Source organism: Clinocottus analis, unplaced genomic scaffold, assembly GCF_023055335.1.
Source record: "Clinocottus analis isolate CAN_PGR_092001 unplaced genomic scaffold, fCliAna1.0.p SCAF_23, whole genome shotgun sequence".
NCBI classification, from domain to species: Eukaryota; Metazoa; Chordata; class Actinopteri; order Perciformes; family Cottidae; genus Clinocottus; species Clinocottus analis.
In genome coordinates this window covers 2,495,207-2,522,816 of record NW_027175965.1, presented here as the reverse complement: position 1 = coordinate 2,522,816, position 27,610 = coordinate 2,495,207, and the positions used below count along the sequence as shown (strand labels likewise).

The 27,610-nt window shown below is 41.7% G+C and overlaps 3 protein-coding genes across 4 annotated transcripts; 2 read left to right on the top strand and 1 right to left on the bottom strand.

The window, feature by feature from the left end:
* The first annotated feature begins 329 nt into the window (after window positions 1-329).
* rhpn1 (rhophilin, Rho GTPase binding protein 1) lies at window positions 330-16,039 on the top strand. 2 transcript variants are annotated; one of them, XM_068589566.1, is made up of 16 exons: window positions 330-537; window positions 739-838; window positions 3,398-3,513; window positions 7,577-7,705; window positions 9,005-9,080; window positions 9,589-9,666; window positions 9,844-9,968; window positions 10,452-10,618; window positions 11,041-11,228; window positions 11,313-11,469; window positions 11,935-12,060; window positions 12,228-12,422; window positions 12,510-12,586; window positions 12,710-12,856; window positions 13,458-13,610; window positions 13,728-16,039. In XM_068589566.1, exons 1-16 carry the CDS (start codon window positions 518-520, stop codon window positions 13,932-13,934), a joined length of 2,061 nt encoding a protein of 686 aa, XP_068445667.1. In that variant the 5' UTR covers window positions 330-517; the 3' UTR covers window positions 13,935-16,039. The 2 variants fall into 2 exon arrangements, with proteins under 2 accessions (XP_068445667.1, XP_068445666.1); XM_068589565.1 differs by having other exon boundaries at window positions 13,725-16,038.
* On the bottom strand, window positions 15,305-26,470 carry atpaf1 (ATP synthase mitochondrial F1 complex assembly factor 1). The gene is made up of 11 exons (XM_068589568.1): window positions 25,960-26,470; window positions 25,651-25,803; window positions 21,308-25,114; window positions 19,709-19,817; window positions 19,269-19,331; window positions 18,745-18,807; window positions 18,588-18,638; window positions 18,087-18,134; window positions 17,899-17,994; window positions 16,883-16,990; window positions 15,305-16,645 (listed from the first exon to the last, which is right to left on the bottom strand). The coding sequence occupies exons 3-11, from the start codon at window positions 21,520-21,522 to the stop codon at window positions 16,460-16,462; spliced, it is 939 nt and encodes a 312-aa protein (XP_068445669.1). The 5' UTR covers window positions 21,523-25,114; window positions 25,651-25,803; window positions 25,960-26,470; the 3' UTR covers window positions 15,305-16,459.
* On the top strand, window positions 24,080-27,295 carry LOC137793420 (proline-rich protein 2-like). Its single transcript, XM_068589567.1, has 4 exons — window positions 24,080-24,252; window positions 24,991-25,137; window positions 25,657-25,772; window positions 25,981-27,295. Exons 2-4 carry the CDS (start codon window positions 24,991-24,993, stop codon window positions 27,029-27,031), a joined length of 1,314 nt encoding a protein of 437 aa, XP_068445668.1. The 5' UTR covers window positions 24,080-24,252; the 3' UTR covers window positions 27,032-27,295.
* Window positions 27,296-27,610: the final 315 nt, after the last annotated feature.

Below are 27,610 nucleotides of genomic sequence, written 5' to 3'. Positions count from 1 at the left end.
CACAAAATCACCGCCAAAAGAAAGTATAAACAAAGCAGTAATCGTTCATAGCAAGTTTTCAGTTTTTAGGAGGTGGAGCTTCTAATCTTTTCGGAGCCCACACACCAGCCACAGCCCGGTCGGTGCCATAGCAACGAGCCGCGGAGGACGGGGACGCCTGGAGTAACTTGTCATTGGTCAGATGCGGCTGTCTGTCAGCCCTGATCCTCCGCCTGATTTGTTACATTGACCGTCGCTCACACAAGCTGCGACGTGATTGGCTATCATTTTAATTTGCGGGCCCGCCTTGTTGAATAAGCTCTTGCAGCTGCACACAAGTCGGGGGGGAAAAGGAGAGCGGAGGAGGCGCTAGCATAATGCAATGAGTTGAAGCTGGGTTGTTTGAGGAGTTTAAAGTTGTTAATTTCAGCGAACTCTATTATTGGCGAACCATCAAGGCGTTGTGTTTACACGGAACTACACAAAGTCGGGAGAAATGTAGGGACTTTTTTTTATCTGCCTTTGTCGTTGCCTCACGATGGAGGAACCTGCAACAAGGCAAGTGGGAACACCGTGACTCGCTAGCTCACCTAACTTACAGTTAAAGTTAAATAGTGTTGGCGTGGTCGTGGTTAATTAATAATTTTTCAAAGGTGGGAGGTGTTCTCTGCATACGTTGTGACATATACCAAGTAAGTTAAGTCTAAATAGGAACACTTTTGGGTGAAATGATATTGACATGAACGTTGCTCTTCACAGAGAGTTGGAGATGTCCCTGTCAGACGGTAACGTCACCTCGGACGACGATATGCCCTTAACGTTACCCACAGATGGCAGCCTCAGTGGAAGCATCCGCAAGGTGAGACACCTGGAGACACTCACACTCACACGCACGCACATACACACAGGCACACCGTTATATACATGTAGTAAACCCGAGGAAAGGGTTTGTTGGGGTCCTTGAGAACCCTCGGTGGCTCCATAACATCAACATAATTTTAAGTTAACAGTGAACTTTGGACATTATACATCCTGATACTATTATGTATGCCCGACATCTTTTGTTCTCTTCAGTGATAATTAAATACATTTTAAAAAAAACAAGCAACTTTACAACAATATTTGCCGTGGATCCTTAGGCCTTCTATAAAATCAACTCACTCTGTTAATAATAGCTAAACAAAAGAAACGCATTATTTCACTGACCTCTGATAATGTCTTAATATGCCGGTATTATCAGCTGTATTTGCCTGAGCTTGGCGACACGGGAACCTGAAAAACGCTGCCACAATCTCAATACAGTGGATTGAATGCAGTTTTGATCGTAGAGTTGAAAGAAAAACCAAAAGGAACATTTGCAAAACATAACAGGAAAGTGTCTTTCAAGAAACGCTTGCCTGCTTCCTCTGGATAATCCACAAACCTCACTGTTAACTGTTTTCATTGAGACAATTTGATCAGTAGATAGTTGGCAGTGTTGACAAGGAAGTCTGTGGTTTACACAAGTTACAGAGCAAGTGTTTTTATGAAGGGTGCATTATAGCTGACATGTTTAATGCCATTTTACAAAGTGTTTTTAGCAACAAAAATATATTTCGATCACCTTCCTTTATATTAGGGGGCATCAAAAACTGCAGAGGACGAGACCTTGCAACTTATGCAGTAACATCTGAAATGATACTGTGGGTGTGTTTTGAAAAGTGAAACCTAATTTGCACCTGCATTTGTTTTAACACTGATATCACATCACACTCAGTATAAGTGCAGTATATCAGGCATTTATACAAAGGATAGTTTATCTCTGGTTTGAATGGGGAAAACATGGGTGCCCTTAAGCAAGCCACTTCACCTTCTGCTGCTTGAGTGGGTAGAAGACTGTGCTTGAAGCAGCAATTTACATTTTCGCATATCTGTGTCTGAAAAACAATGTGTGTGCTAAGAGAAAGTCACCTGGACATGAAGAGTTCTTTAACACGTTAAGTTTTTAGACTACCTCTGCACTGATGTTGCGCAGCCTCCATCCGGCTGCCCTCCTGATGGTTGAGCAGAGGGAGCTCGGCCAGGATGCTAATCCACACAGGCACTCTGAGGATTACTTGACTTGTGCATGCTAAACAAACACCTTAACTGGGTGAGAGGGAACGAGAAAGATAAAAGGGGGGGAAAGAGGGTAAGAGGGTAATGAAAAACATCCGTATACAAGTTGATGGAAGGAGGCACAGGGATACAGAACGGGAGTATTCAGCATGTTTAGAGTACAGCTGCTCCATCTGTCATATTGCTGTACATCTGTTTACCTTTTGTCTTTGAAACAGTGGTGCATTGCTTAATAGATTGCTAGTTTAGTGAGCAGACATGTAACAATCAGCTGTTCTGGTGTTGAAGCGAGACTTAAGAGGCCTTTAAATCTTCAGACGGACACACAGCTCTGACACATCACCGGCTCCTTTTTCTGTTCAACTTATTATCCTTCTGAGAAGAAGGTTCTCCTCCTGTCTTACCATGCCAAGTTATTATGTACAGCATTCACAAGGCTTTCCCTGTCTGAGCTCCCACAGCTCTGACACGCCCTTGGACATCATCTGTGGCACGCTGTGCTATCCAGCGTCGACTTTGTGTTCTGCAGTGAGCCTTTTAGTCGTCCCTTTGTCCATGCTGTACTGTACTGCAACCATATAAGCTTTACAAATAACATGCTATAGTTTCCTGGTAAAAGGTATCGTGTTAAGGTCACGTTATATTGCCTCGTCATTTATTCCTTGCAGCAAAACAGCATTTTTGACATCACCTATGTCCTTTTTCCACCACACTTAGTGTGTATTTGCAGACTTTGTTTTAAACAACTGCTGAAAATACACGATTGATTACATTCCTATTGCCAGTCATGAATGTATAAATTGGCAGTAGACGAATATGCCTTTCTGTTTCTTTTTATTCGAAGTCCCAAATGTGTCATGAAAATGTTACAGTGGTTACTTTTTTATCTGTAACTTACTCACTCTCTCTTTCAAACTCTCAAATCAGAGTTAGAGATTGTTGGAATAGTGAAAAGTGCATTCACGCCTCAAAAAGGTGTCAAAAAATGTGTGTCCACCTGGGATGAATACCCGTGTCTACTGCATAGTCATTTGTCCCAGAAATTAATGCTGATTCTACCATTTCTCACAAAAGCCAGATGTTAGTAGGTATTAATGGGGTTTTTGTCCAGTGGGAAAAGGTGTCTGGTAAGGTGAAGAACGGCGGGTTTAATTAGCAGACTAACTGGTTATTTAAAACTTGTACTAGGTACCTGAAGTAGAAACACTATGTCACCTCTTTAATGCTTAAAAAAGACAGACTTGCTGCTGTCATTCATCATTTATCAATTCACCAGTCCAGCACTTTTCTTGACGGCTCTATTTTTTAATTTTCTCTGCAGGGATGTGATCCTTTCGCCCAGACTCAGCGCAGTAAACTGCAGCACCGGCGAGCTCGCATCAACCAGCAGATCAACAAGGAGATGCGTATGAGAGCTGGAGCAGAGAACTTGTTCAGGTGAGGCTCTTGTTTTTCCCCTCTAGAATATTCTGTGAAGTTGGAGTTAGTTTTATTGTTGCTTCATCTGTTGAGAGACTTTTCCTGAATGGAACATTAAGTATTTTAATAGTATTGTTGGAAATAAGTGAAGATTTGTGAATGTGTTGGTATGTGTTTATCAGTTGTTTCGAATAATTTATTGTTGGACATATTATTTATGTTTTTTAATTTTTGTTAGAACGGGCTTTAAGATGTGATGATACATGCTATTCTGGTCTCCCCTGTGTTGGCGACTCTTTGTTAGCTTGTTGGCTCAGTCACTTTTGTGGTGGTGTCCTGTGATGGGAAAAGGTCAGAGATCACTCCCCACACACACACACATACACACACACACACACACGCACACGCACACGCACGCGCACACACACACACACACACACACACACACCAGCACCACCCAGTTTTATGACCCTGTTTGTGTTCACTGTGTCTGTCTGCTTGTGTGTCTGCTCTCATCATGTTGTGTATGTTTGTGTCTCCTCTGATGTTTTTCCTACAAATATTTAATTGTAAAAAAAATGAACATTGCATACTTTTCTGCTCATACACCAATGATTAGCTAGCTGAACTGTGCTGTGTCTCTTTCACACAATCATTTTATTCATGGAGAAATGAGGGAAAGGGATAAAAAAAACAACTGGTGGCAGAACATCAAAGTATTTCATCCGAGAACATTAGCGTCATTTTTATTCCATCCAGCTTCTGTCCATGTCTCGCTGTCTTTGCTTTCTCCCTCGGACTATTTCCCAGGCTCTGCATTTTTGTTATCCACTGGGAGGTTGATTACAATGGAGGCTGAAAGTAAACATTTAATATATGTGCATACATTTGGTCTACACTTTGTTGTGGTAGCTGTGAGAACATTTACAGCATGATTAGTCCACACTGTGCCAAACTCTCTGAAAACACACTCCTTTTACTCAATTTGGAGGAGGAAGAGGAGGAGGAGGAGAAGAAGGAGGAGCCACTTAATTAAAGCAATGAGCTACTTTCTTCCTCCTTTGTGGTGCCATGTCAGAATGTAATAAGATCAACATGGAAAACAACAGTGTCTTTGATTAAAAGACAACCAAGGTTGTCTCTTGATATTACCCTGGGACTTGTTTGGCCAATTAATTTTCACAAAATAAAAACAAATATTTTTCAAATCAATAAAAAAACTTTTGGGACAATCAGATTTTATTACAATTTTCAAGCAAAACCCTCCGACATTTCCCTTTTCTCGCTTGACGTTGAACTTTTCTGCCCTCATGGCCAATTTGCCATTGCAAAAGATATGTTTTTCCTCAGTGGATTTTATCTGGTTTGATAAAGGTTAAATTAAATTAAATTAGTTCATTTATGTTGTTGTGTTCATTGATTATTTTAATAATCAACGCTAATAGGGAGATTGGAGTAATTCTGTAATGGATAGTGATTTATTTTTCTTTTGGATCCCCCCCCTCCCCCCCTCCCCCACCCACACACACACTCCATTTTTGACTGGATTTAGGCTGTTATCCTAAAAGGTGATGACTCAGTTTAGGGGAAATAAAACAAGCGCTCCTGCCCGTTCTATTAGGATGATGGGTCACAGAGACAAAGAGGACCTCCCCACACACACAGCCTGCCAGCCTGTAATCAGCCGGCTTTGTGTCCGCCTCCTGTCCTGCGCTCATGCAGAGATTCCCAACGGAGCCCCGGCAAGCTCATCCCCCACTTATTTGTCTGGCACTGTCAGACCTTTTTTTTCCATCCTCCCCCTTTCCGGTCAACTGGAATAGTCTCGACACACCAACTGTCTCGCTTTCACTTCATACTCTCTGAAACTGTTGTGGAACTAGTTTATGGCAAGAGTGCGTGTGGGTGGTGACTGGGACAGAGCGGGTGGGGGAGGGGGTGGCGGGGGGTGCTAATTACCGATGAGAGAGCGGTATTAACTCTTCAGGGTTTGTGATTGGCTGATGAAGACCTCACGTTGTGCTGCAGGCTGCGTTTCTCTGTGGGAAATCAGTTGACGGACAGTTACTTGTTTAATCCTGGTCTTCTTATCAGTTAGTTTGTTTTTTAAAATAGTTATTTGTTTTTGATACTTCATGTCTTTCACTCAGAGAAAGAGGGCCAACCCCTCACCCCGTCCCCTTAAAAGCTGCAGAATGTTGTGTGTGTGTGTGCGTGTGTGTGTGTGTGTGTGTGTGTGTGTGTGTGTGTGTGTGTGTGTGTGTGTGTGTAAAGGGGATATTTGGCAGCCCATTTAAAGCTGACTAATCAGATTGCCCTTGGCTTCATCCTAGTTGTGTGTGTGTGTGTGTGTGTGTGTGTGTGTGTATTTGTGTGAGTCAGATGAAGTAGATAAGATAACATGTTGTGTAGCAGTTACAGTTCACAGTAAGAGAGTGCAAATATATATTCTAACTAAAAGTGCAAGTATAGAAATATCAACAAGCAGAAAATACACAAACATCCATATTGTTGTTTTGAGAGAGGTCTTGCTTCGGCTGCCATTCTTTTGCAAATTGATGTGAGCATTATTGCAACATAGTTAGCCATGAAAGAAGCTTTAATTGTCTGCCTTTGACAGCTTAATGTTTGTCTTTCCTCCCTAAATCTTCCACCTGATGATGCATCTAATGACTCATTCAGCACGGATACGGTTCAGCTCTCTTTTTACCAGATAAAACTAACACAGACATGAGTGAAACTGCATCAGTAATTCCAATATGTAGATTTTATTTGGGTTGCCTGACCAAAAACATTAATTATATTTTGTTTCTTCCTTCTTGAAATTGTGCTCGAACGATGCATTTATGTGCAAAATATCAGTCATCTTGCAAGTCTGTGAATCACACATGTTTATAGTGAACCGGTCCTCTCTGTGCCCTCGACACACAACTGTCTCAATAAATCATTGAGTCAGTAACATTTTATGATAGGGCTGCATCGGATCCTTGGTATTTGTTTGAGGGGCTCTAGGCAACCTAGTGATGCCTCAGACTTCCAGGAACATTGTGTGTTGTTAAAGCTCAAAACCCCCTAGAAGGGTGAGCTGGCTCCTGTGATTGGGGTCGAGTAAGTCTTGAAGTGAATGAAAAGAGGGTGGAGAAGAAGGCAGAGACATGAGCTAAAAGACAGGCTTTTTGTCAATGGAAGCAACAATGCTCATCGTGTTTACTGTGTCATGTTTACGTCCACTACTGTCCCACTAACGTGTGCTTTGTTTGCATGGGTAAGTTTAGGCACAAACCTAACAATAGAAATACCAATTTCCAATCTCACACACATCCTAATCTGGTTTTCTGTTATAACATGACAGGGATCCATAACATGAGCAACAGGTGTCATTCAGATGAAGAAGAAAGGCGATAGACGTCAACATCAGGGTTATTGCCAAGTAGGGTTTCATATGGTGCACATACTTTGGTCTTGCAGTGGCTACCACTGTCATCTCACAGCAAAAGCGGACCAGGGTTCGATTCCCCGATCGGGCGGTCCTCCTGTGTGGAGTCTACAAAATTGCCCGTTGGTGTGAACATGAGCGAACAAGAATAAGTGGTTTGGATAATGGTGCATAACAATAAACATTTTCGGGCTGCAACTACTACTTATTGTATTATCCAATGATCTTGGTTGTAAATGCTTAATTAATTAATTTAGCAGAAGTTGACATCCTCAAATCTTTTGTATGACCAACACAGACCAACCATCCAAAATCCAAGATATTATATTTCTAATGAGAAGAAAGAAGCAAATCCTCAGGTTCTGCAAGGGGCTCAGTTATGATAAATGTCTGTCCCAATTTCAGAACATTTTGATTATGGAACATTTAGGAAGGAGGTGAAAGTGTCTGTGATGTTTGTAACTGAACCTTCTCCTGCTTTATGTCAAGTACTCAGATTTACCCTTTGAAGCAGTTGACTTGTTGATTTAGGAGTGAAGTTGAAATAAACTCCTCGTCTCACTTTGGAGAAGCAAGTCTTTCATAGTGTGTTGCAAGTTAGTGTTAATGAAGCATGTGAATTAATGTGTGTGTTCAATTGTGCAGGGCAACAACCAACAACAAGGTGAAGGAGACCGTGGCTCTGGAGCTTAGCTTTGTGAACTCCAACCTCCAGCTGCTCAAAGAGGAGCTGGAAGAGCTCAACAGCAACATGGAGGTCTACCAGACAGACAGGTAGAAAGCTCTGAGACACACACGCAAACACACGCATGCTTACACTCACAGGTGTTTACCACAGGACTACATAAGATCTCTGACCCTAGGGGAATCCGGGGACATGCATACATGAAAATATTGTACATTTTAAGAATAAATGCATCCATCTGGTGCAATTTAAGGGCAAAACTATATATATATATATATATATATATATATATATATATATATATATATATATATATATATATATATATATATATATATATAGTATGCTATTTGTTATATCGACGAATGTTATTCAGAGCCTTGCCCGGGGGATAATATCAATACGTTTGCTTAAAGTAGTGGAACTATGTGGTGGTGGTTGGTTTCTAGATGATATGAGGTCTCTGGTAATAAGAGTTCGGTGCTCTTTCACCCCGGGCCGGTTTGAGGACAACGAGAGCCCACCCGTTGAGAGGTGTATAAATAGTTCTGGTTATTTGTGAAACTGTGGGATTAAAAAGACTATGGTGGGCTGCCACAGTCTTAGTAATTATGGGAAACACACACACACGCACACACACACACACACACACACACACACACACCTACACACACACACACACACACACACACACACACACACACACACACACACACACACACAATGGCATGGCCTATTTATGTCCCAATTATTATTTGTCCCATGAATTCCAGGTCACTCATTAGTTTAATCAGAATTATAATTGGTGAAAACAAGTATTCATTACATGTTGGTATTCACACTGAGCATTGTGTGTATCTGCTTTACGTCTACCTGTCTTTGTGGGGACACATTTGTATTGTCTGGTTGTTATTTCTTCAAAGGGCAGTTTGTATATTAATATTTAGTTTAGAAAAAAGCTTCGGTCAAGCTTAAGTTAAGGGGCTAGGAAATTACAAATATAGCAGTAAGTGTGTGTGTGCGTGTTTGTACAGTCCTTCACAGCCAGGAGATTTCTCTCTCTGGAGGGTCACGGGAAAGATAAATCCCCCGATTAGAGGGTTCCTTAATGGCCGTGTGGCGTGTGTGCGTGTTTCCGTTCATTGTGAATGGGAAGGGGTGACTTTGGGGGGTTGTTAGGGTTGTACGGGTTAATGCTGGGTTTTAGCTTTGTCTATTAGCAGGATGAGCCTGCTGTGTTTAAAGACTAGCAGATGGCAGTGCTGACTGGGTCTATAACCGGAACCTGTGTATGATGTTGGTGTTTACATGTTGGTGTTTACATAAGGTAACCTGTAAAAGATTACACACATGTAAGTAACCATGCTGTAATTGTTGTTTTTTTACAGTGAGGCTATCAACGTTCCCATGATCCCACTCGGATTAAAAGAAACCAAAGAGGTGGACTTCACAGTTTCTATCCAGGTGAAGATGACATCTCATATATTACCTCCCTTGGATTATTTCAATTATCAAATTTCCTTTTCTTTCTTTCAGAAAAAAACTTTCTTGAGTAAAACATTGCTGACTAAATCATTTTAAAAGCTGTGTTTCAGTTTTGACGTTTTAAAGTTAAAACAACACACAAGCAACTTTGTTTATTGTGTTAAAAACTGAACTGAAAAGGTCTTTTCTTGTGTGAAAAATCTGCAATCCATCACAAATGTGTCCTATAAAGATGACTTAGACATGTGTCAAAGCTTGAATTTACAACTTACAAAGATTTAAACTTGTGTGAAGACGCTACAATAAAGACACTGTCATTGATTTCTGGGGAGTTCTTGTCCAATTTCACATTTGTTTTGTTTTATATGAAGGCTGCTGAGGGGCACTGAAAGCTCAGGAAAATCCTCTGCAATCTCTCTAAATATTAGAGAATACCTCGGCTGTGAAACTGATTTGTCATTACGCAACGGTCTGCCTCCCCTCACAGGACTTCATCTGTGAGCACTATGGAGAGGACAGCGCTCTCTACGACAAGGAGCTCAAAGAGCTTATGGAGCTCAGACAGGTTAATAAATGCACTTGCACAAATAAGTACAAAACAAATCTTTTCAAGGATGGTTGTAGAAGCGTAGTGTAAAACTGTGGGAAAAGAAAAATGAAAGGTACAAAGACACTGCAGTCTTTGAAGTCATGTGCCTATAACATCAGATGTACGTCTGTGTGTGTGTGTTGTTTGACTCAGGCCATGCGTACCCCCAGTCGTAACCAGGCCGGTCTGGAGCTACTGATGGAGTACTACAACCAGCTGTACTACCTGGACCAACGCTTCTTTCCTCTACACAGGAACCTGGGTGTGCACTTCCACTGGTAGGACATGAGCACTAATGTAAAAGCCTCGAGGTCATCCAGTCCTGCGTCGCAAGTACTGAGGCTTGGTTGTGTAGTATATGGTATATGGTGGCAGTACAGTACAGCATGGACAGGTACCTGCCTGCCTGTCCTTGTGACCTCAAATGTCAATTTTATGAGTGAAGCTTAAAGCTCTTTGGTACAGCCCATGTTCAGTATTCCTCTGTTTTGCTGCTTACATAAAGTGCTTGGGGCTTGCTTCAGCAAAACGCTTCTCCTCTGGCAAAGTTCCCACTGCTGGTCAAAATGATGCGTGTCTCCCCAAGCTGATGGAGTTCAATAGGCTCCGGCAAGCGCTACTTTTCATTTTAAAGGCAAATATTTGACGTAGAACTGCATTAATACATTAAAGAAGTATGCCATTAAAAAAAGGCAAGGTATCGTTACCATCTAAGCATTGCAATGCAGTGAGGACATGTACTCCTCCTTCTCTGTCTCTAGGTACGACTCCCTGACAGGCGTCCCTTCGTGTCAGCGTACGTTGGCGTTTGAAAAAGGAAGTGTGTTGTTCAACATCGGTGCCCTGTACACACAGATTGGAGCACGGCAAGACCGCTCTGCAACAGCTGGCATAGACCGAGCAATAGATGCCTTCCAGAGAGCTGCAGGTAATGAAACAGCACATACCTACATGACAGTTATATTAGCCTTATTAAGTGATTATGTGGGACTCAAGAATCCAAGGATCATTGCTTTTGCACAAAAACAGCTCTCTGTTGAAGTTATCCACTAACCACTACTGCATCAGCTAGGGCAGCAACTATTTGTTTCCCTCATATATTAATACATCCATTATCTTCTTCAATTAATTTGACATTGAATAGAATAAACAATCTATCAGAATAGTGGTGTTTATTGTAACTGATTTATTTGTCCCAAAAAACCTAGAGAGGTTGAATTGCTTATGGTATAACACGCATCAAATCCTTAAATATCCGAAGCAGAGATGGCAATTAAGTCATTGATGAATGAACTAACACAATATTTTGAATATACGCGTTTTTCTTTCTTTTTTGCACGTTTTTTTTAGGTGCATTTAATTACCTGAAAGATAATTTCTCCAACGCTCCCAGTTTGGACATGAGCGGTCCGTCGCTCTGCATGCTGGTGCGTCTGATGGTTTCCCAGGTGCAGGAGTGTGTGTTTGAGCGAGTCACACTCACCACTCGGGACACACACTTCACTTCGCAACTGTGCCTAGCACAGGAGGCTGCACGGGTGAGTTCACGCGTCTCCGCTTTGTGTCCTTGGTCCTTGTGTCGTTAGTGATTCTCACTCCGCGTGCGCGCGTGTGTCCTGTAGGTGTCGGACGTCTATTTGTTGGTGCAGCAGACCATGACTCAGCCTCTGATGAAGGACTACGTGCCGTTTTCTTGGGCCTCCATGGTTCAAGTCAAATCGGAACACTTCCGTGCCCTCTCGCACTACTACGCTGCTGTTGCACTCTGCGATCACACGTGTAAGCCACAACAAACTACGCCGGATATTAAATTAGATGTTTTTATTGGGGGTTCACATTGCCGTTAACTGTGCAGACACATTCAGTTGTTTTTATGTGAATGGTCTTCACTTGCACATTAACACAATGAAGAGGTGGCAAAGAGCAAAGAGTTGTGCAAAGAGTCGTCAAAGCAAGATAAACAAATTACATTCAATAACATTAAGAACATTAAATTAAATAGAGACGGACAAAAAGATAATATGGATCAGCTTTTGCAGTGCAGGCATTGCCCTCTTCACTAGGTGACATTTGGAAAAGACTAACTATTAGCTGCTTCTGCAGTGTAAATGACACCTTTTAGAAATGCTAGGGAAGGTTTTGAGTGAATTTCACTAAAGAGTCAGTCCTTCGGTTTTCCTTACCAAAAACAGTAATGTATGTACTGTATCTACACGCGCTTACGTGAAGCGTCTTGTTCTGTAGTATCTGCTGAAGAGGAGGAGTGTGATGATGAAGCAGAGAAGGCTTTCCTCCAGCTCTATGTCAGCAGCCCTGCAGGGCCGCCACTCGGCCAGGTTCTACGAGACCCAGAGGAAAGAAGAAAGCTTGGTGAGATCATGGAATATGTTTCTATTTAGTCCAGACATACAGACAAATCAAAAGCCAATATGTGAAACAAAGAGACAGACAGATGTTTTTGGTTGATTTTATCTACCAAATATGCCATGAGGTAACATCTTTCAAGACGATGTCTGCCTACATCTACATGTCTGCAGGTAAAGCTCACCTGCGGCGAGCTGTAATCAGACATGAGGAAGCTATGCGTGTCCACAGCCTGTGTAAGATCTTGAGGAAGATGGACATCCTGCAGGACGTGCTGTCGCTCACGCACAAGCGCTCTCTGGACAAGTACTCGGAGCTGGATAGAGAGGACGACTTTGATGAAACTGAAGAGGCCCCAGAGATACAGTGTGAGCATTAGTTTGAAGTCATTTAACCAAAGAATCATATTATTGATACGGCAGTAAGTGATTGCGGTTTGTTCTTTTGTTCCGCAGCTCAAACCCATCAGACACCTGACATCACTCCAACCAACTTCTCTACAGTCCAAGTTACTGATATTTTCCAAAGACTGGTAAGACGTATTCATTGCTGGAACAGTCGGATATCAGAAAAGCCTTCAAAAGTAAAACCCGGCAGCACCTGCTGATACAAGAGTTGAAGATTACTTTTTTTTTTTCTTTTGTTTTTGCTGCAGGGGCCTCTGTCAGTGTTTTGTGCTCGGGCTCGCTGGGGTCCGGTACGAGTGATTGGTCTGCAGAGGAGAGAAGGCGGAATGGGTCTGACGCTCAGAGGAGACTCCCCCGTCCTGGTGGCTGGAGTGTTGCCTGGAGGCTGTGCAGCAGTAAGAGAAACTCCACTGACCTTTATGTGCATCAGTTACTGCAGACCTGCTCCCACAGCCTGTAAAATATGAGATGGTCAAACGTTATAGATTACTGTACTGCAATTGGTATATAAATACAATTTTTAAAGGAAAACAGCAAAGAATCTACAGCATTTCATAAAAAATGTTTAATAGGTATTAATACATCAATTGCAACTTGAGCTTTCTTACCCTTTTCTTCTTTGTCTATTGCTGGAAAAAAATCTAAATCTGTTTAAACTGAATTAAATTAAATCTGTTTTTATTTGTTGTTTTCCTTTACAATTGTAAAACAATGAGCTTTATGTTAAATATATCTTATAACCAGCATCATAAAAATTTCAGTAATGAATGTGTACAAAGATACAACAAAGTCATTTATGACCACTAGAGGATGTAAAGAAGACACAAATACATCTCGTGTAAAGCGTTTAACAGTAAAGTATAAGAGTGAAGAGGTGGGCGCAGTCAAGCAGGAGATGCATTACAAGTTTTAACAGTAGTTGATCTTCATGTGTGGAGGATTATTGGCAGAATGTTTGTGGTTCATTCATGACTTTTATTTGTCCGTGTGTCATAGGAGGCGGGACTAAGGGAAGGAGACTACATCGTAGCAGTGGACGGACAGGACTCTAAATGGGCCAAACATGCCGAGGTGGTTCAAATGCTGAAGAACTGCAGCGAGAGAGGAGTGGAGCTCAGTGTGGTCACATTGCACTCGCATGATACACAGGTAAGTACGTGTGTGTGTGTGTGTGTGTGTGTGTGTGTGTGTGTGTGTGCGTTCGTACCTGTGCAGTTACCAAGACATTACCTGTGTGTGTGTGTGTGTGTGTGTGTGTTGCAGCAGGAGAGGAGGGCCATCTTGCTGTCCCACAGCAGCGATAAGGAAAACACTCGGCAGCGGGGGATGGGTGGAGCTAAAGGCCAGAGCTCCGCCTCCCTGTTGAACTGGAACAGGAAGAAGACGAGGGAAGGTGGCGGGGTGACCAAGAGGCTCGGAAGCACTTTCAGTTTGTCGTTTGGAAGCATCCGAGACACTGAGGCCATGTACTGAGACATGTCTGCAGAGGAACCACTCAGGGAATCACAGCAGTGGAGCACGAGGTACGATCGGCACCGCAATCAGAGGAAAAACAAAACAAGAAAAGCACACGGTTTGTCTAGTAACATTGTTCCTGGCATCTTTGCAGTGCTACAGCACAGCATGTCTGTAGAAAATGTGTTGGCTCAGCAAATATGTGGAAGCAAACATACCGTGTACCTTCTAACATGTGGTGGTTTGAATACATTTTACCTGGCATGAGTGAAGAGTTTACTATTGCTGCCACAGTCATTGGACAATGGAGTTGAGCAACCCCACGTCTGAGGAGTGGGCTGTACTCCTCTGTGCAGTGCTGTGTACTGTCTTGGAGACAGAAGGTGCGTTGAGACAGAACACAACGACCATTTTAAATGCAGGCTGCTAAACAAAACCATTTGAGACAGGACTCAATGCTGTTACTCCTGCATGGCTCTGTGCTTAACAAAGTGCAGTGATTTCACTGTAAAAATGTTTTTGATGCATCACCACTTGGACTTCTCAGTGATACAGGAAGCCACGGACATTCAAAGAATCATTTTGAGTATTACTGAACTTCATTGAAGTTTTTCAGCAAACTATTGACACTAATATAAAAAACAACAGCTGGTGACTAGTAACTAAGTAAAATAAACTAACCGCAAATTAGAATTCACACTTGAAAGCAAACTTAGCATTTAGGTCTCAACAGAAATGCCCGGCTCCTTGACTTATTTTTTTTTCTTTTACATCCTTTACACATTACAATACATATGTGGTGCGTACAGTTGAGAGAGTGAAGCAGAATTGGAAAAGAAAGTTCCATATTTCTTGTGTCTTATATTTTCCTTAACAGGTCTCTGAGGTTACATCATTCTGTAACGGTCCTGTTTAACCATTCAGGATCAGTTCAAACTGAAAAGGTATCACTAATACTGTACGTCTACTATAACGACTACGATATTGGAGGTTCTTGGAGGAATGTTTTAGTTGTCATTTTTAGATGATTAAAAAGCACTTCAGAGGTTTTGATCCATTGTTTTGTAGTTTTGGTACGTTCATGCACTGTGAAAATTGAAAAGGACAAAGAGGTTAATAATGTAGTTCTGACTTGATGTCTCAATAATGAACATGTGAGAAGTTGGGAGTTTTTTTAATGAAATGTGATACCGGGAGACCCTGCAGGAAAAGCATATGGTGTCCAAAACGTTGCATTTTTTTTCAAAAGGAGTTTTGTATTGTCTTGTATCTATTGTGTCCTTAATGGTTTCCGAGAATGGTCCAGCCACTGTACTGTGTGTTACAGTCAGCCAATAATAGACAACAGTAGATGATGTTTGTGTATTTTTTCTCTTCTTTTAATTACAATTATTTGAACGGTTTGTAAAAATCTGATACAGCTAGAAATATGAGAATAGTAGCACATTACTGTTTGGTCCAGCAAAAAAAATTAATGCTGTGTTGTGTTATTTTTGTTGTGCTTCTGTACAATGTGTGTGCCACGGTGGTCCATTGTGATGAGTACAAAAAGCCGGAGGGGACAAACACAAGGATTTCTCATGTTGTTTTCACATGATCACAACATAATTGTTCTGTGACGCAATTTGTTTTCTGCATTCATGAACGGTTTAGCAATTACAAGTTTGTCCTGTTGTGATCACAAAGTAACTACAACTGGTTGAAATGTGTCCTTCAGCTTCCTGTACTATCTACTGTATTTGTGCGAGTAAGTAAATGTGTGTCAAGCTTGTTGTGAAGAGAAATATCTTCTCCTTACATTTTCTGTTTGTTGACTGAATCTCTGACCATCCCTTCATGACTGCATTTGGGGATTTGCACACTATTTTTTCCACGTATGAATACAATAAAAGTGAATAATGAGCTACAATCAGCTGCATCAGTTCGACTATCAATAAATGTTGACGTCAACTCAATTGATCTTTCCTCACTCACTATGGGAATTACGTGCATGTTTGGTGACAATTGCTCTAATTATGCATGAAAATAAACTGGTCTGCTTATTCCCTCTGACAATTCTGTACCTTATAACAACTAAACCTGTAGTACTTGACACTGTCTTGTGTTGGCTTGAGACGTTTGTATAAAAAGACACATTTAGTTGCAGATACAAAAGATTTGGGGTTTGGAAGATGATTTATTAAATGTACAATAGGGTTTTAAAGGATAACTACGTAATTAAAGTTTTTCTGGTCCAGTCTAACATGAGGGTAGATAACAGTGGGATTTATTTATCATAGAACTGATGAATACCTCATTATTATCCTGTATGCACAATATAGGTGTGTCTCAAATATCAGATGATCAAGTCCCAGACAGAGTTCATGAGAAGCTACTGATCCGCTCTTAAATATATTTTTGGGCCTGAATCATAGCTGCTGCTCCACGGTATGAAGGATGGGTGTATCCTCGTGGGAAATGAGCGAAGAAGCGGATCACTGTCACTTTAAACGAACACAAGTGGGTTCCTGGGAATCCGTTTGCAGGCGAACTGGTTGGTGCCCCTAGGATCCCCCGGGGGCCGCCGCCGCCGACCCCAAGCCGCTCTGCTCCAGCTCCGCTATCACTGACATGTGCTTGAAGTCTGCAGGGTGGCGGTTAAACGTCTCGACCAATTGGTACGTCTCCTGCCTCTGCGTGGCGTAGAACAGCTGCACCTGGTTGGCCAAGCACTGAGCCTGGTGGACGGTCTGGGAAGGAGAGGTGGAGACGGGTTAATGTGCATCCAATGTTAGAGTCTTGCATCACGGTCAAACAGTATGCAGAGACTTTAACACTTACACCTGTATCTGATCCGTTAAACAAGCCATTCCAAAGCCGTGAAGCTCAACCTGCTGCTCTGTAGCCGCTCTGTAGCCGCCCTAACAAGGTCCATAAATGAGTGCGTGGCCTTCATGTGTAGGGTCCAGAAAAGGTAAAAGACTCACTATGAACTTGGGGTCCAGCTCGGCGGTCATGAGGACCACACCCTTGTCATCCTTCAGGTCTGTGTAGTGGTAGAGGATCAGCTGACTGGGAGCGTTCTCGCCCACCATCTGGACACCAACAGGGAGAGAACAACTGCGATTAACACCTCCAGGTGACGTGAGCTAACAATCTTCTTAATGAGAAGCGAAACACAACATTTCGTTTAATTAACTTATGGGTGCAGTTGTTTTTTTTTATGTTATATATATTTGTATGTATCCGAAATTATAAGCAGTTGTCATAAGCTGCTGACGTTAGACATCTCAGGCCACTGATCAAACCATAATCCTTAGTGACGACATATTTGGAAATATAAACCATCAAGTTCCTCGAATAATATGGACAGTTATTTCTAAAGGAACATTTTGATGACTAACTAAAGAGATAGTTGAGTTTTTCAAGTGGGGTTGTATGAGGTACACGTCCATAGTCAGTGTATTACTGCAGAAGATGGCGATTGGCACATAAGAGTAAGAGCACGGAAGATAGTCATGTACTGCTGCGGCCGGGTCCGTAGGATGTAACACATCGACTACGGATATCTCATGACACACTACTTTCAAAAAATCTAAACTAAATTGTGTATCATCTTCCTGTATTGATCTCTACTTTACTGTATTTCAGACTTTAAAATATATAAACAAACACATATACTTCCAAATCTAAATTGCAGAGTGTGCAAAACAAATCTGTAAACTGTAGATGTCAGACTACAGCACATGAGGGCCTTTGTAGAATGAAATAATGAGAGAGTTTAATTTCTGAATAATTCTGTTTTTTTTTTCTCTTTTAAATTTCAAATGAGTCAATTTTTTTTATTGTAAATTTGTAAGATTTTTTTCTCTCCAGAAATTCACAACAAATATGGGTTTATTTCTTGGAATATTATCCCCCTCTCCCAGATTTGTAATTCTTACTTTTTATACCATCGATGGACCTGATACGCCGTTTCAGATAACAGCAAAGGATGGCTCACCTGGACATTAATGAGGGAGGTGAAGTGGAGCTCGTGTCCGGACCACTGACCCAAGAAGAACTCGTAGCCCTCCTTCTGAGGCAAAGCGTAGAGGAACTGACGAGACGGAGAGGGAGGCCGATTTAAAAACTATTTGGTTTCATGTGGCAGAATAAAAAAGTAAAGTGTAAAAAGAACCGTGATCTCACCATCTGGCACGACTTTGATCTGTTCCACATCACTTCGTACATCTGAGTCTGTAATACAGAGCAGACCGGTTATGAGTTCAACATATCAACATGTTCACCGGTGTGTTCACGGATGGATCTAAAGAACTGTCTTTCTGTTTATTTACAGGTGCCATTGTGCAACTGCACAATACAATGATTTATTAATTATTTAGGGGGGGTTGCTAATGGATCTGGTTTAGCTACAGAAACTAAATCACTTGTTCCGTAGCTCACAATGAAAATATTTTGTTAACAAAAAAGGACTAATACGCAGAAACAAACTCACAGGAGCGCAACACATAGTGGGTCTTCTGCAACAAGAGGTCACAATGATTAAATGACTTATTGTTCAAGAAAAGAAGCCTGATTTTGTGAATTAAATGGAATAAATTAAATGGAATAAATCTATGAATCAGAAGACGTACATGGCATCAGTAGCTAATACAAGTTGAGAGACTCTGTCTCTAGTGTTACACTCACCGGGATGACGGCACTGATTGTGTCTTTAGTCGAATAATATTTCATCCAAAGCTGAGAGAAGAACAAAAAAAAAAAAAAGGTCAAACCAAAGGCAGTTTTCTTTAACTGGTGTCACACAGGAAACCAGGTGACGGAGGTCCGACCTCCACAGACTCACCTCAGCAACCTCCTCGCCCGTCTTGTCCTCGATCAGCTCCAGGTTGAGGATGGAGGCCAGAGTCTGAAGAACAACACATTTACAAAGTCTGTTAGCCGGACAAACTTCACCATCGCCACCACCGCACTGAAAACAGTTTACTTTACATTTGGTTGGTTCTGTAAAAGCCACATGGAAAACAGTTCAGACCAGATTCCACGAAGCGCTCCAAAGGAATAACAAGAAGCTACGGGAATCGGAGCAAAGCGGTCAGTCGTCATTCAGTCAAATGAATGTGACAGTTCTGACAGCTGATTAATCATTTGAGCCAAATAAATGCCAAAAGTTCACTGGTTCTCAAAATGTGAAATTTGGTCAAACATCAATTAAAAACCTTTGTGATGTATTTTTTAAAAAAAACCATTAGTCAGAAAATGTGTTTTTAAGGATGTTCTGAGTCTTGGAGATTTATTATGTATTATAAAAAAAAAACACTGTAGAAATGGTGAAGTAAAAGCAAGATGAAGGCTGCTTGATGTGCTAACCTTGTTCTTTGTGAAACCTTCTGACGCTCCATCGCTGGCGGCCACCTTGTCCTTGTTCTCCAACTGCAAAGAGTCCCAAACAGAAGGAGCTTCACATTCATGACTCCGTCACAGGCATATGGAGGAATGGATCCATTTCCAACTATTGAGGATATTTCAACGCACACTGTTACCAATTCAAAGCTGAAGTCTATGGAATCATTTTTATAGTACCTCTATGACAGTGATCTTTTAGCATGTATTATTATGAGGTGTATGTATATGTTATGTTATGGAGACAGTTTGAAGACTTTCATTGGTTCAGTGATATCTCTTTCAGAATATGCCCCAAAAAAGCAACAAAAGTGTGTTTAAATTTCTGACTTTAAGATGTTATGATATTTCAGGACTTCCTGAATATGTTCATGTGTTCTCTGCTCCGCATGGAGCCGGGTTCATACCTCCTGCTCCATGAGCCTGACGAACTCCGCCTGCTTCGAGTGTCCCAGTACATCCTTCTTGGCCTCGTGCCGGTTCTCAACTCGGGTTTTGAACTCCTTTGGTTTGGCGCTGAGAACAAAGTCAGACATCAGACCAGTGAAACACCAGCAACCTTTAGAAGGCAAAATCTGTGAAAGGTGCTAATAATTTACAGTTTTAGCAAACCTGCCTTGAATACCTGTACTTTAGTTAGTGACTCCCAACATTCCTTATAGTACTCAGAGAAGAGTCCTCAGCTTGCATTATACGACTAGTTTGTCATTTTTCACCTAACGACAAGTGACCATTATTGAGAAAACTCATTACCTCGTGAAAGGATTTTCAGTCTGGTTTAAGATAGATAATCCTTTTTAAATTTCATAACAACATGAAATGCATTATTCTGTGTTTATTTCTGTCTGACGTCTTTACATGAGGCTGAAGTGTTTCATTAAAAGGCAGGGGAAATATGCTGCTTTCCTTTTTTGTGTCTGGTTTAAGTTTTATCTCCATCTAACAGCAAAAGGGGGAAAAACGTCGTCGTCATTGTGCAGGAAGGAAACATTCAGCGTGCATCAGCTTTCAATTAGAAATGCCAAACTGTTATGACCTCTACCGAGGAGGTAATGTTGTTTTCACCTGGTTTGTTTGTCTGTTTGCAAGCAGTTTGAAGGGTGTAGCATGGGCCTAGGTAGAACCAATGCAATGTTGGAACGATTGGTGTTGGTAAAGGTCTGCGCTCTCTGAGTTTTGAAAATTCTAGTGCTCAGCTGCTTAAAAGCATTCATATCTATAGTCAAAAACCAAGGTGCTGAAATATTCAGCCTAACGGGGGAAATCAATTAGTGAACCTAGAAAGCAGGAAAGTGATCATTTCAGTTTTGTTGTTCATAAGCAGAAATCTCAGTGACACACAACCAGGTGAGTTCTTAAAAAGTTCTTGCTTTTAAACAATGGGATTGTTTAAGATGTTTATCGAGAATAAATACCATACTTGAAGCACAGAATGTTTTATTTTCTAAAAATAATGACTATTTGTAGAAGTGCTCCTAGTTCTGAAACAGACAATGTAGCCATACTATAACCTTCTCCATTACGAGCTGTGTCATCTACAACGTCAACCCCAATTAATTGTCTATGGAGCAATTTCACATTTTGATCAAACTTAAAGTATGATTAGGATGGCATGCTAAGGGGAGAGGGCTAATTTATTAATGTATTATAACGGGAAGAGTTTATTTAATCCCTCTATCTTCTTATAGACCTGTCAATCAAAAGGGTATAGTGTTAAATTTAGGATACAATTGACGTTACAATTGATCCCCAAGCTCTAGCAGAAAACACACTTCTTTGTCAAACCATGAAAATAGAAGCAATGAGAGAAACTCAGATGTAAGTTAATGAGCAGATGCACTGCTCGATGGTTTACATGTGAACCGAATACGTCATTATCACATCCGAATTTCGATTAAATCATGTCTGATAGTCCAACTCGTATCTACACTTACCAATACTCGAATGTATTTGTAATCAAATAAGATTTGGCTTAAGATTCGGATGTAGTGAGGCTAGCTGCTGACCTGCGCAGCCGCTGGATCTTGTCCTGGTACTTGCTGAAGTACGGGTTCTCCTCCAGCTCCGGCTCCCTCCGCACCGAGAAGGCGCGGAATTGCGACGGGACCATCCCGGGGATCAGCGTCCTGATGCCGGTGGCCCTGACCGCTAACATCCCTCGGTATAAACATGACATTTGTACAATGGCCGCCGCCATCTTTCCATCGCTTCCGTTCTGCATCTGTGGCGCTCCGGTGGGGAACGACTTCCCAACAATTGGTTCCGACCAAAGCGACGGATATTGAAATTACGTCAGTTTTGTAACCCCATAAAACAAACCATAGTTATCCTATTATGGACCGACAAGTAGAAATAAGATAGTAGCTACACTTTATTTATTTATCCTGAGGGACCAGGAAAAAAAGACCGAGAACAAAAGCAAACAAAACACAAATATCCACATACTTTTAGCCTTTCTCTCACATATTTAATAACATTTTCAAAATATTGTTCACTATATGTATGACCTGCAAGTGAAGAATTAGCAACTTCAAATCAGCGACAGCGGTTCGCTTGTTGTCCTGATATGTTGCGACCACTAGAGGTCACTATGCAGCTTCATTGAGAACTGTCTGCATATTTACACAAGCACGAAAGCTGCTCCTCACTGCTATCTGGACACTGTGAATCACTGCAGTAATCTACCTCCACAGACACTGCTCGGATTGACAAATAAATAAATGAGCAGATAAGTAGGCTACAGTAAACAATCTGCTCCAACTCTCCAGAGTCACTTACTGATGCACTCATCTTTTCCGCTGTCTGCGTGTGCGTGCGTGTGTTGGTGTACGTATGTATACGTGTGTGTGCAGTGCACTAACACAATGGTTCTCTACTGATGTCTCACAGAACGTAGTACTGAACACAGATTCACTGGTATTTATATAATTTGTATTAATTGAGTTGGTGCTTTCTGTTGACTTTGTAAATGTCAACATTTCTGCAGCAATGGTCACTTTGTATACACAGTCTGACATTGACTGGTTAAATTGGTGGTGGAGCACCAATAGTCCCAATATAACGAGTTTATGCAGATGAAACATGCTGCTGTATGTAAACATGTCACTACACCTGAAGGATTTCGTGTTGTATTGAGCATCGTAGTTTATTCTGAAATATACCTCCTTTCTCTTTGCACACAATTTAATCACATTTTAAATGCTGGCACTTTTTAAAAGGTTAACTTTGGGATTTTGTAACATTTGTGTACCTCGGTGCCACCTTCAGGCCAAACTTCATCACTACTTTATTTTATTTTTGTTGCCTTGGCCAAGTATAGCAATGTTTTTTCTCTTTTTTTTCTAGTGCTCTGTATTCCACATTCTTCCAATATGTTGTAATAAATATGATACCTACACCACCAACATGGCAGTAGTTTTATTACATTTATTGTTTGTCTGTGACGATCCTTCACCTCAGATTGCACAATCCCTCTCAAACTGGGTTGAGCCTTTTGCATTTCTCATTGTTGGTCACCACTGCAATATTTGTAGACACTTTTATTATACGTCCTTTCTTTATGTATAATAGGAAGTGTATTTCACGTGTGGAACCTGTTTAGTCTCGCTCACCTGACAAAACCGCAAAGGAGAGGCAAAGAGCTTCTTGCTTGTTCTGCCTTTTTTCTTCTTATATTTAGCTTTGACCACAGAAATGGAAGATATCCAAGCTAAACATTTCTCAAAAATTAATATGTGAACTGGTAAACAATGGGAGACCGATTCTGAAGCTGAGCGGATGGCTTCAAACGATGGGACAGAATACTCGCTCTTTACACGTGGATATACTATTACATAAGCTATTATATTGAGGGTTCTGGGCCTGATGTGTGTTTCTGGGGCTTTTATTGTGAAGGGGAAAGCGGAAAAAGAGGAAATGTTCTGCTGAAGTATGTGAAAAGTTGGTTGCAGTCTTGTGCAAACTAATGCAGCATCGAGTTGTTTTATCAATAATCTGAAGTATATAATAAGAAAACCATCGGGAGACAATCTAGACACGTGTAGAAGGCAGTTCGCTGAAGGGAGCCAGCTAGTTAGCTAACGTTAGCCACTGCTGCCACGCACTTAGCTTAACTTTGGACAGTGTGCAGATAGTACGAGTTGGAGATGCCGTGCTGCGTCTGCGGTGGAGACATCTCATCATCGTAATGTGTTTATAGAAAAGAGAAGAAAAAACAACAGACTGTGGGGGAATGGTGAAGAACTGCTGTTTTTTTTGTGTGGTGCAGAGAGCAACCAGCAAGGCCAGGGCCGACCTGGAGCCACCCTTTGCCGGGAGGAAGAACAAAGCTTCACGACATTTTGATGAAGCTACTCCAGCTCTACTGGCTACAACAGTGTTCCTGGAAATGTCCTCCTGCAGTGAGCTTTATATCCTATTTGTATTTGTCTTGAAGGAGTATGAATTGTGGACTTGCAAAGGCAAAACTCTTTCTATGGAGCCGCTATAAATGAGGACCACGGACAGGGTCCAAACATGTATTTCTATATTATTTTTACTTTATCTAAGACCGTGTTTTGTAAGAAGTTTGTTATTAATTTGTGGTGGACCCGTGCCTGGACATGTCACATGTCTCAGACACGACAGGAGACGGTGCGTCTCCACCATTTTGTTTTTTTCGCGCCTGTGTTTGATTGACAGTGAACTTGAAGGTTGCCATGGTTCTGACCTATGAGTGAAGTCATGTTGCTATGGACGGTCATAATGTTTATATGCCTTTCGAACGTACATTTGTTTATGTTTGAAAAATCTTTAAGTGGTTTAAGCAGATATTTCTACTTTCCTTCAACGAGATTTTGAAAAAAACCTTAAAACTGTGAGTTTTTGCACCCGGACCTACTGGCAGACCTACTTGCAGACCTACTAGCAGACCTACTGGAAGACCTACTAGCAGACTTGTTACAAGCAAGATGTGAGTTTTATTCACTTTTTTTTATTATTAGTATATATTTAGCTACGAGGGTCGCCTTTCCACTGTTGTGAACGAGTTTAAACAAGTTTATCTCAACCAAAGCTGCTTTCGGTGTCTGCCCAGTAGTGGTAAACACTGAGAAATACTAATAAAACATATTATTTGTTTGTGTTAAATATAGCTTTTAGGTGACAAAAGATCATAAATGATACACACATGACAATATATGAACTTGTTGTTGTTTGAAAATGTTAATAATTCACACTTTAACCAACAATCCTATGATGTTCTTCATATTTCAGGAGGCTATTTTACTCAAAAAGACGTTCATATGTCACTTTTGTGTCACTGTGCCCCAAACTTTAACACAATGAGCAGCAGAGAGTGAAACGGCCGAAAAAAATATAATTTTTTATAGAAAAGCTGATGTGTTTCTGACTTCTAGTCAATCAGAAAGACTTTAAATAACAATTTTTTAATGTAGTCTGGTGTAAATTCCGCTGTGAAAATAGTATGTGATTGGAGATGTTCCCTGTATACACTGTAATAAAGCTTCCAGGCTGGTGATAATAGTAATATCTATGCGTACTTCTGCAAGACCACTTTGGGTACACACATATTAATGTCTAGATCAAACAGCTGATACAAAATAAACATTTAGCACTGGATTGTTTTATTTACGGTTATGTGTGATGTTATAAATGACTATGGTCTGATGTTGTTTGTTTCTACTCTCAGATGGCACGCCGCTGCACTTACACCAGCGACTGGATCCCGGACCTTTGCCGGCCCGGAATCTGGCGGTCCATCCTCCAGATCGCAGGACCAGCCTCCTCACGTGTTGCCCAACCTGACGACAACCCTGGCAGTGCAACCAGAAGCATGGTAAGAACGCCAAGAACCTGAACGCTACGCGGTTATTTGAACACTTCGTTGATGTGTTTCTTTCATCATCTCCCAGACAAATGTTTACTTCAGACGTCCTGTTTCTAAATGATCTCAAAACAAATTGCCTATAAATTGTGTGTAAGTCACCTAAATCTGACAGTAAATATTGTTTGCTTGAACTGATAGCGTTCAGTAAAATGTTCTTTATTGGAAATAACTACATGCAGACGTTAATACAACTGTTAAGCTACTTCAATATATATGGGACTAAATAAAAGTGCACGTTAGACATTATTCTGATGGACTTTTACATGAGGAAATGATCTATAACTGGACCTTCTAGAATTTTAATTGACAACTTCTATTTTATTGTGTGACATTTACCTTCAATGATGTATTACTGCATAGTCGCTCTGATCCCCTTAATTCACTATATAATGTGAGAGAGTCCATATGATGCAACAGTCCTTGGTTTGTTTCCATGTGTGGAGCAGTGATCTGATTTTTAACCTTCAGGCGGGTGGAAGGAAATCTTTCCTCATCCTGGACCCCAACCAGCCCGGTGACCTCCAGCTCGTCCCTCTGATCCACAGACTGTCCCCAACATCCCCCCAAAGGCGAGGCAAGAGACGGTAAGCTGTATTTCTTCACAAGGCCAAAATTCTGTAAGAAAGAACAACCTACGTCTTAGTTTAATCGAAGAATATTCCTCTTTTCAAGTATTGATTGGTTCAATCTACTCGGTTGCTTGTTTTGGACAATAGTCCCCATGTCATCTGGTTATGTAACATTGTGTTTCATCTGCATTGTTCTGATGACCTATTTTGTTGTTTTCCAAAGATCCTCTAGTCCACTTCAGAGACCCGGGAAGTCTTCAAGGGTCAGTCCCCCTCCACTGCTTCAGGGACCCGGTGGACCCGGACAGGTCAGTACCCCTCCACCGCTACAGGGACCCGGTGGACCCGGACAGGTCAGTACCCTTCCACCGCTACAGGGACCCGGTGTACCCGGACAGGTCAGTACCCCTCCACCGCTACAGGGACCCGGACAGGTAAGTACCCCTCCACCGCTACAGGGACCCGGTGGACCCGGACAGGTAAGTACCCCTCCACCGCTACAGGGACCCGGTGGACCCGGACAGGTCAGTACCCCTCCACCGCTACAGGGACCCGGACAGGTAAGTACTCCTCCACCACTACAGGGACCCAGTGGACCCGGACAGGTAAGTACCCCTCCACCGCTACAGGGACCCGGAGGACCCGGACAGGTCAGTACCCCTCCACCGCTACAGGGACCCGGAGAGGTCAGTACACCTCCACCGCTACAGGGACCCGGTGGACCCGGACAGGTCAGTACCCCTCCACCGCTACAGGCACCCGGTGGACCCGGACAGGTCAGTACCCCTCCAATGCTACAGGGACCCGGTGGACCCGGACAGGTCAGTACCCCTCCACTGCTACAGGGACCCGGTGGACCCGGACAGGTCAGTACCCCTCCACCGCTACAGGGACCCGGTGGACCCGGACAGGTCAGTACCCCTCCACTGCTACAGGGACCCGGTGGACCCGGAGAGCTCAGTACCCCTTCACTGCGACAGGGACCCGGTGGACCCGGACAGGTCAGTACCCCTCCACCGCTACAGGGACCCGGTGGACCCGGACAGGACAGTACCCCTCCACAGCTACAGGGACCCGGAGCGGTCAGTCCTGGTGAGTATCGGCCACTAGGGGACCAACCTGAACCGGATTGGGCGAGGGACTTGAGGCGTTATCTGGACTGGAGGAATCAGTGGTACAGCTGTTGGTGGGACAGGACCACTGCACCTCCAGGTAAGGTTGTAAACGAGGATTCACACAGGTACCGTTATTCATTCTATTTCCCTAGGAAGTGAATGACATGATTGTTGCATGAGATGTGTTTGGTTGAACATACCCCAAAAAAAAAAAGTTTTATTTGATGTTTTATTAGATGTGTTAAGTTTTATTTGATGTTTTATTAGATTTGTTAAGTTTAATTTGATGTTTCATTAGATGTGTTAAGTTTAATTTGATGTTTCATTAGATTTGTTAAGTTTAATTTCATGTTTCATTGGATGTGTTTAGTTGAACACATCAAAAAAAAAGTTGTGTTTGATGTATTAAGTTGTATTTGATGTATTTAGTTGTATTTGATGTATTTAGTTGTATTCTATGTATTAAGTTGTATTTGATGTATTCAGATGTATTTGGTGTATTCAGATGTATTTGATGTATTTATTTGTATTTGATGTATTTAGTTGTATTCTATGTATTAAGTTGTATTTGATGTATTAAGATGTATTTGATGTATTGAGATGTATTTGATGTATTTAGTTGAATTGGATGTATTTAGTTGTATTCTATGTATTAGGTTGTATTTGATGTATTAAGATGTATTTGATGTATTAAGATGTATTTGATGTATTAGGTTGTATTTGATGTATTTAGTTGTA

Bases quoted from the DNA above. Each gene is read 5' to 3' on its own strand.
- rhpn1 (XM_068589565.1), top strand. From the start codon at position 518: ATGGAGGAACCTGCAACAAG. The intron at 9,081-9,588 runs GTGAAGATGACA...CTCCCCTCACAG, and splicing joins ACTTCACAGTTTCTATCCAG to GACTTCATCTGTGAGCACTA. The intron at 9,969-10,451 runs GTAGGACATGAG...CTCTGTCTCTAG, and splicing joins CTGGGTGTGCACTTCCACTG to GTACGACTCCCTGACAGGCG.
- atpaf1 (XM_068589568.1), bottom strand. From the start codon at position 21,522: ATGCAGAACGGAAGCGATGGAAAGATGGCGGCGGCCATTGTACAAATG. The intron at 16,991-17,898 runs GTGAGCCATCCT...GTTGGTGTCCAG, and splicing joins CCTCCCTCATTAATGTCCAG to ATGGTGGGCGAGAACGCTCC. The intron at 16,646-16,882 runs GTGAGTCTTTTA...TCTCCTTCCCAG, and splicing joins AGCTGGACCCCAAGTTCATA to ACCGTCCACCAGGCTCAGTG.
- LOC137793420 (XM_068589567.1), top strand. From the start codon at position 24,991: ATGGCACGCCGCTGCACTTACACCAGCGACTGGATCCCGGACCTTTGC. The intron at 25,138-25,656 runs GTAAGAACGCCA...TTTAACCTTCAG, and splicing joins GCAGTGCAACCAGAAGCATG to GCGGGTGGAAGGAAATCTTT. The intron at 25,773-25,980 runs GTAAGCTGTATT...TGTTTTCCAAAG, and splicing joins CAAAGGCGAGGCAAGAGACG to ATCCTCTAGTCCACTTCAGA.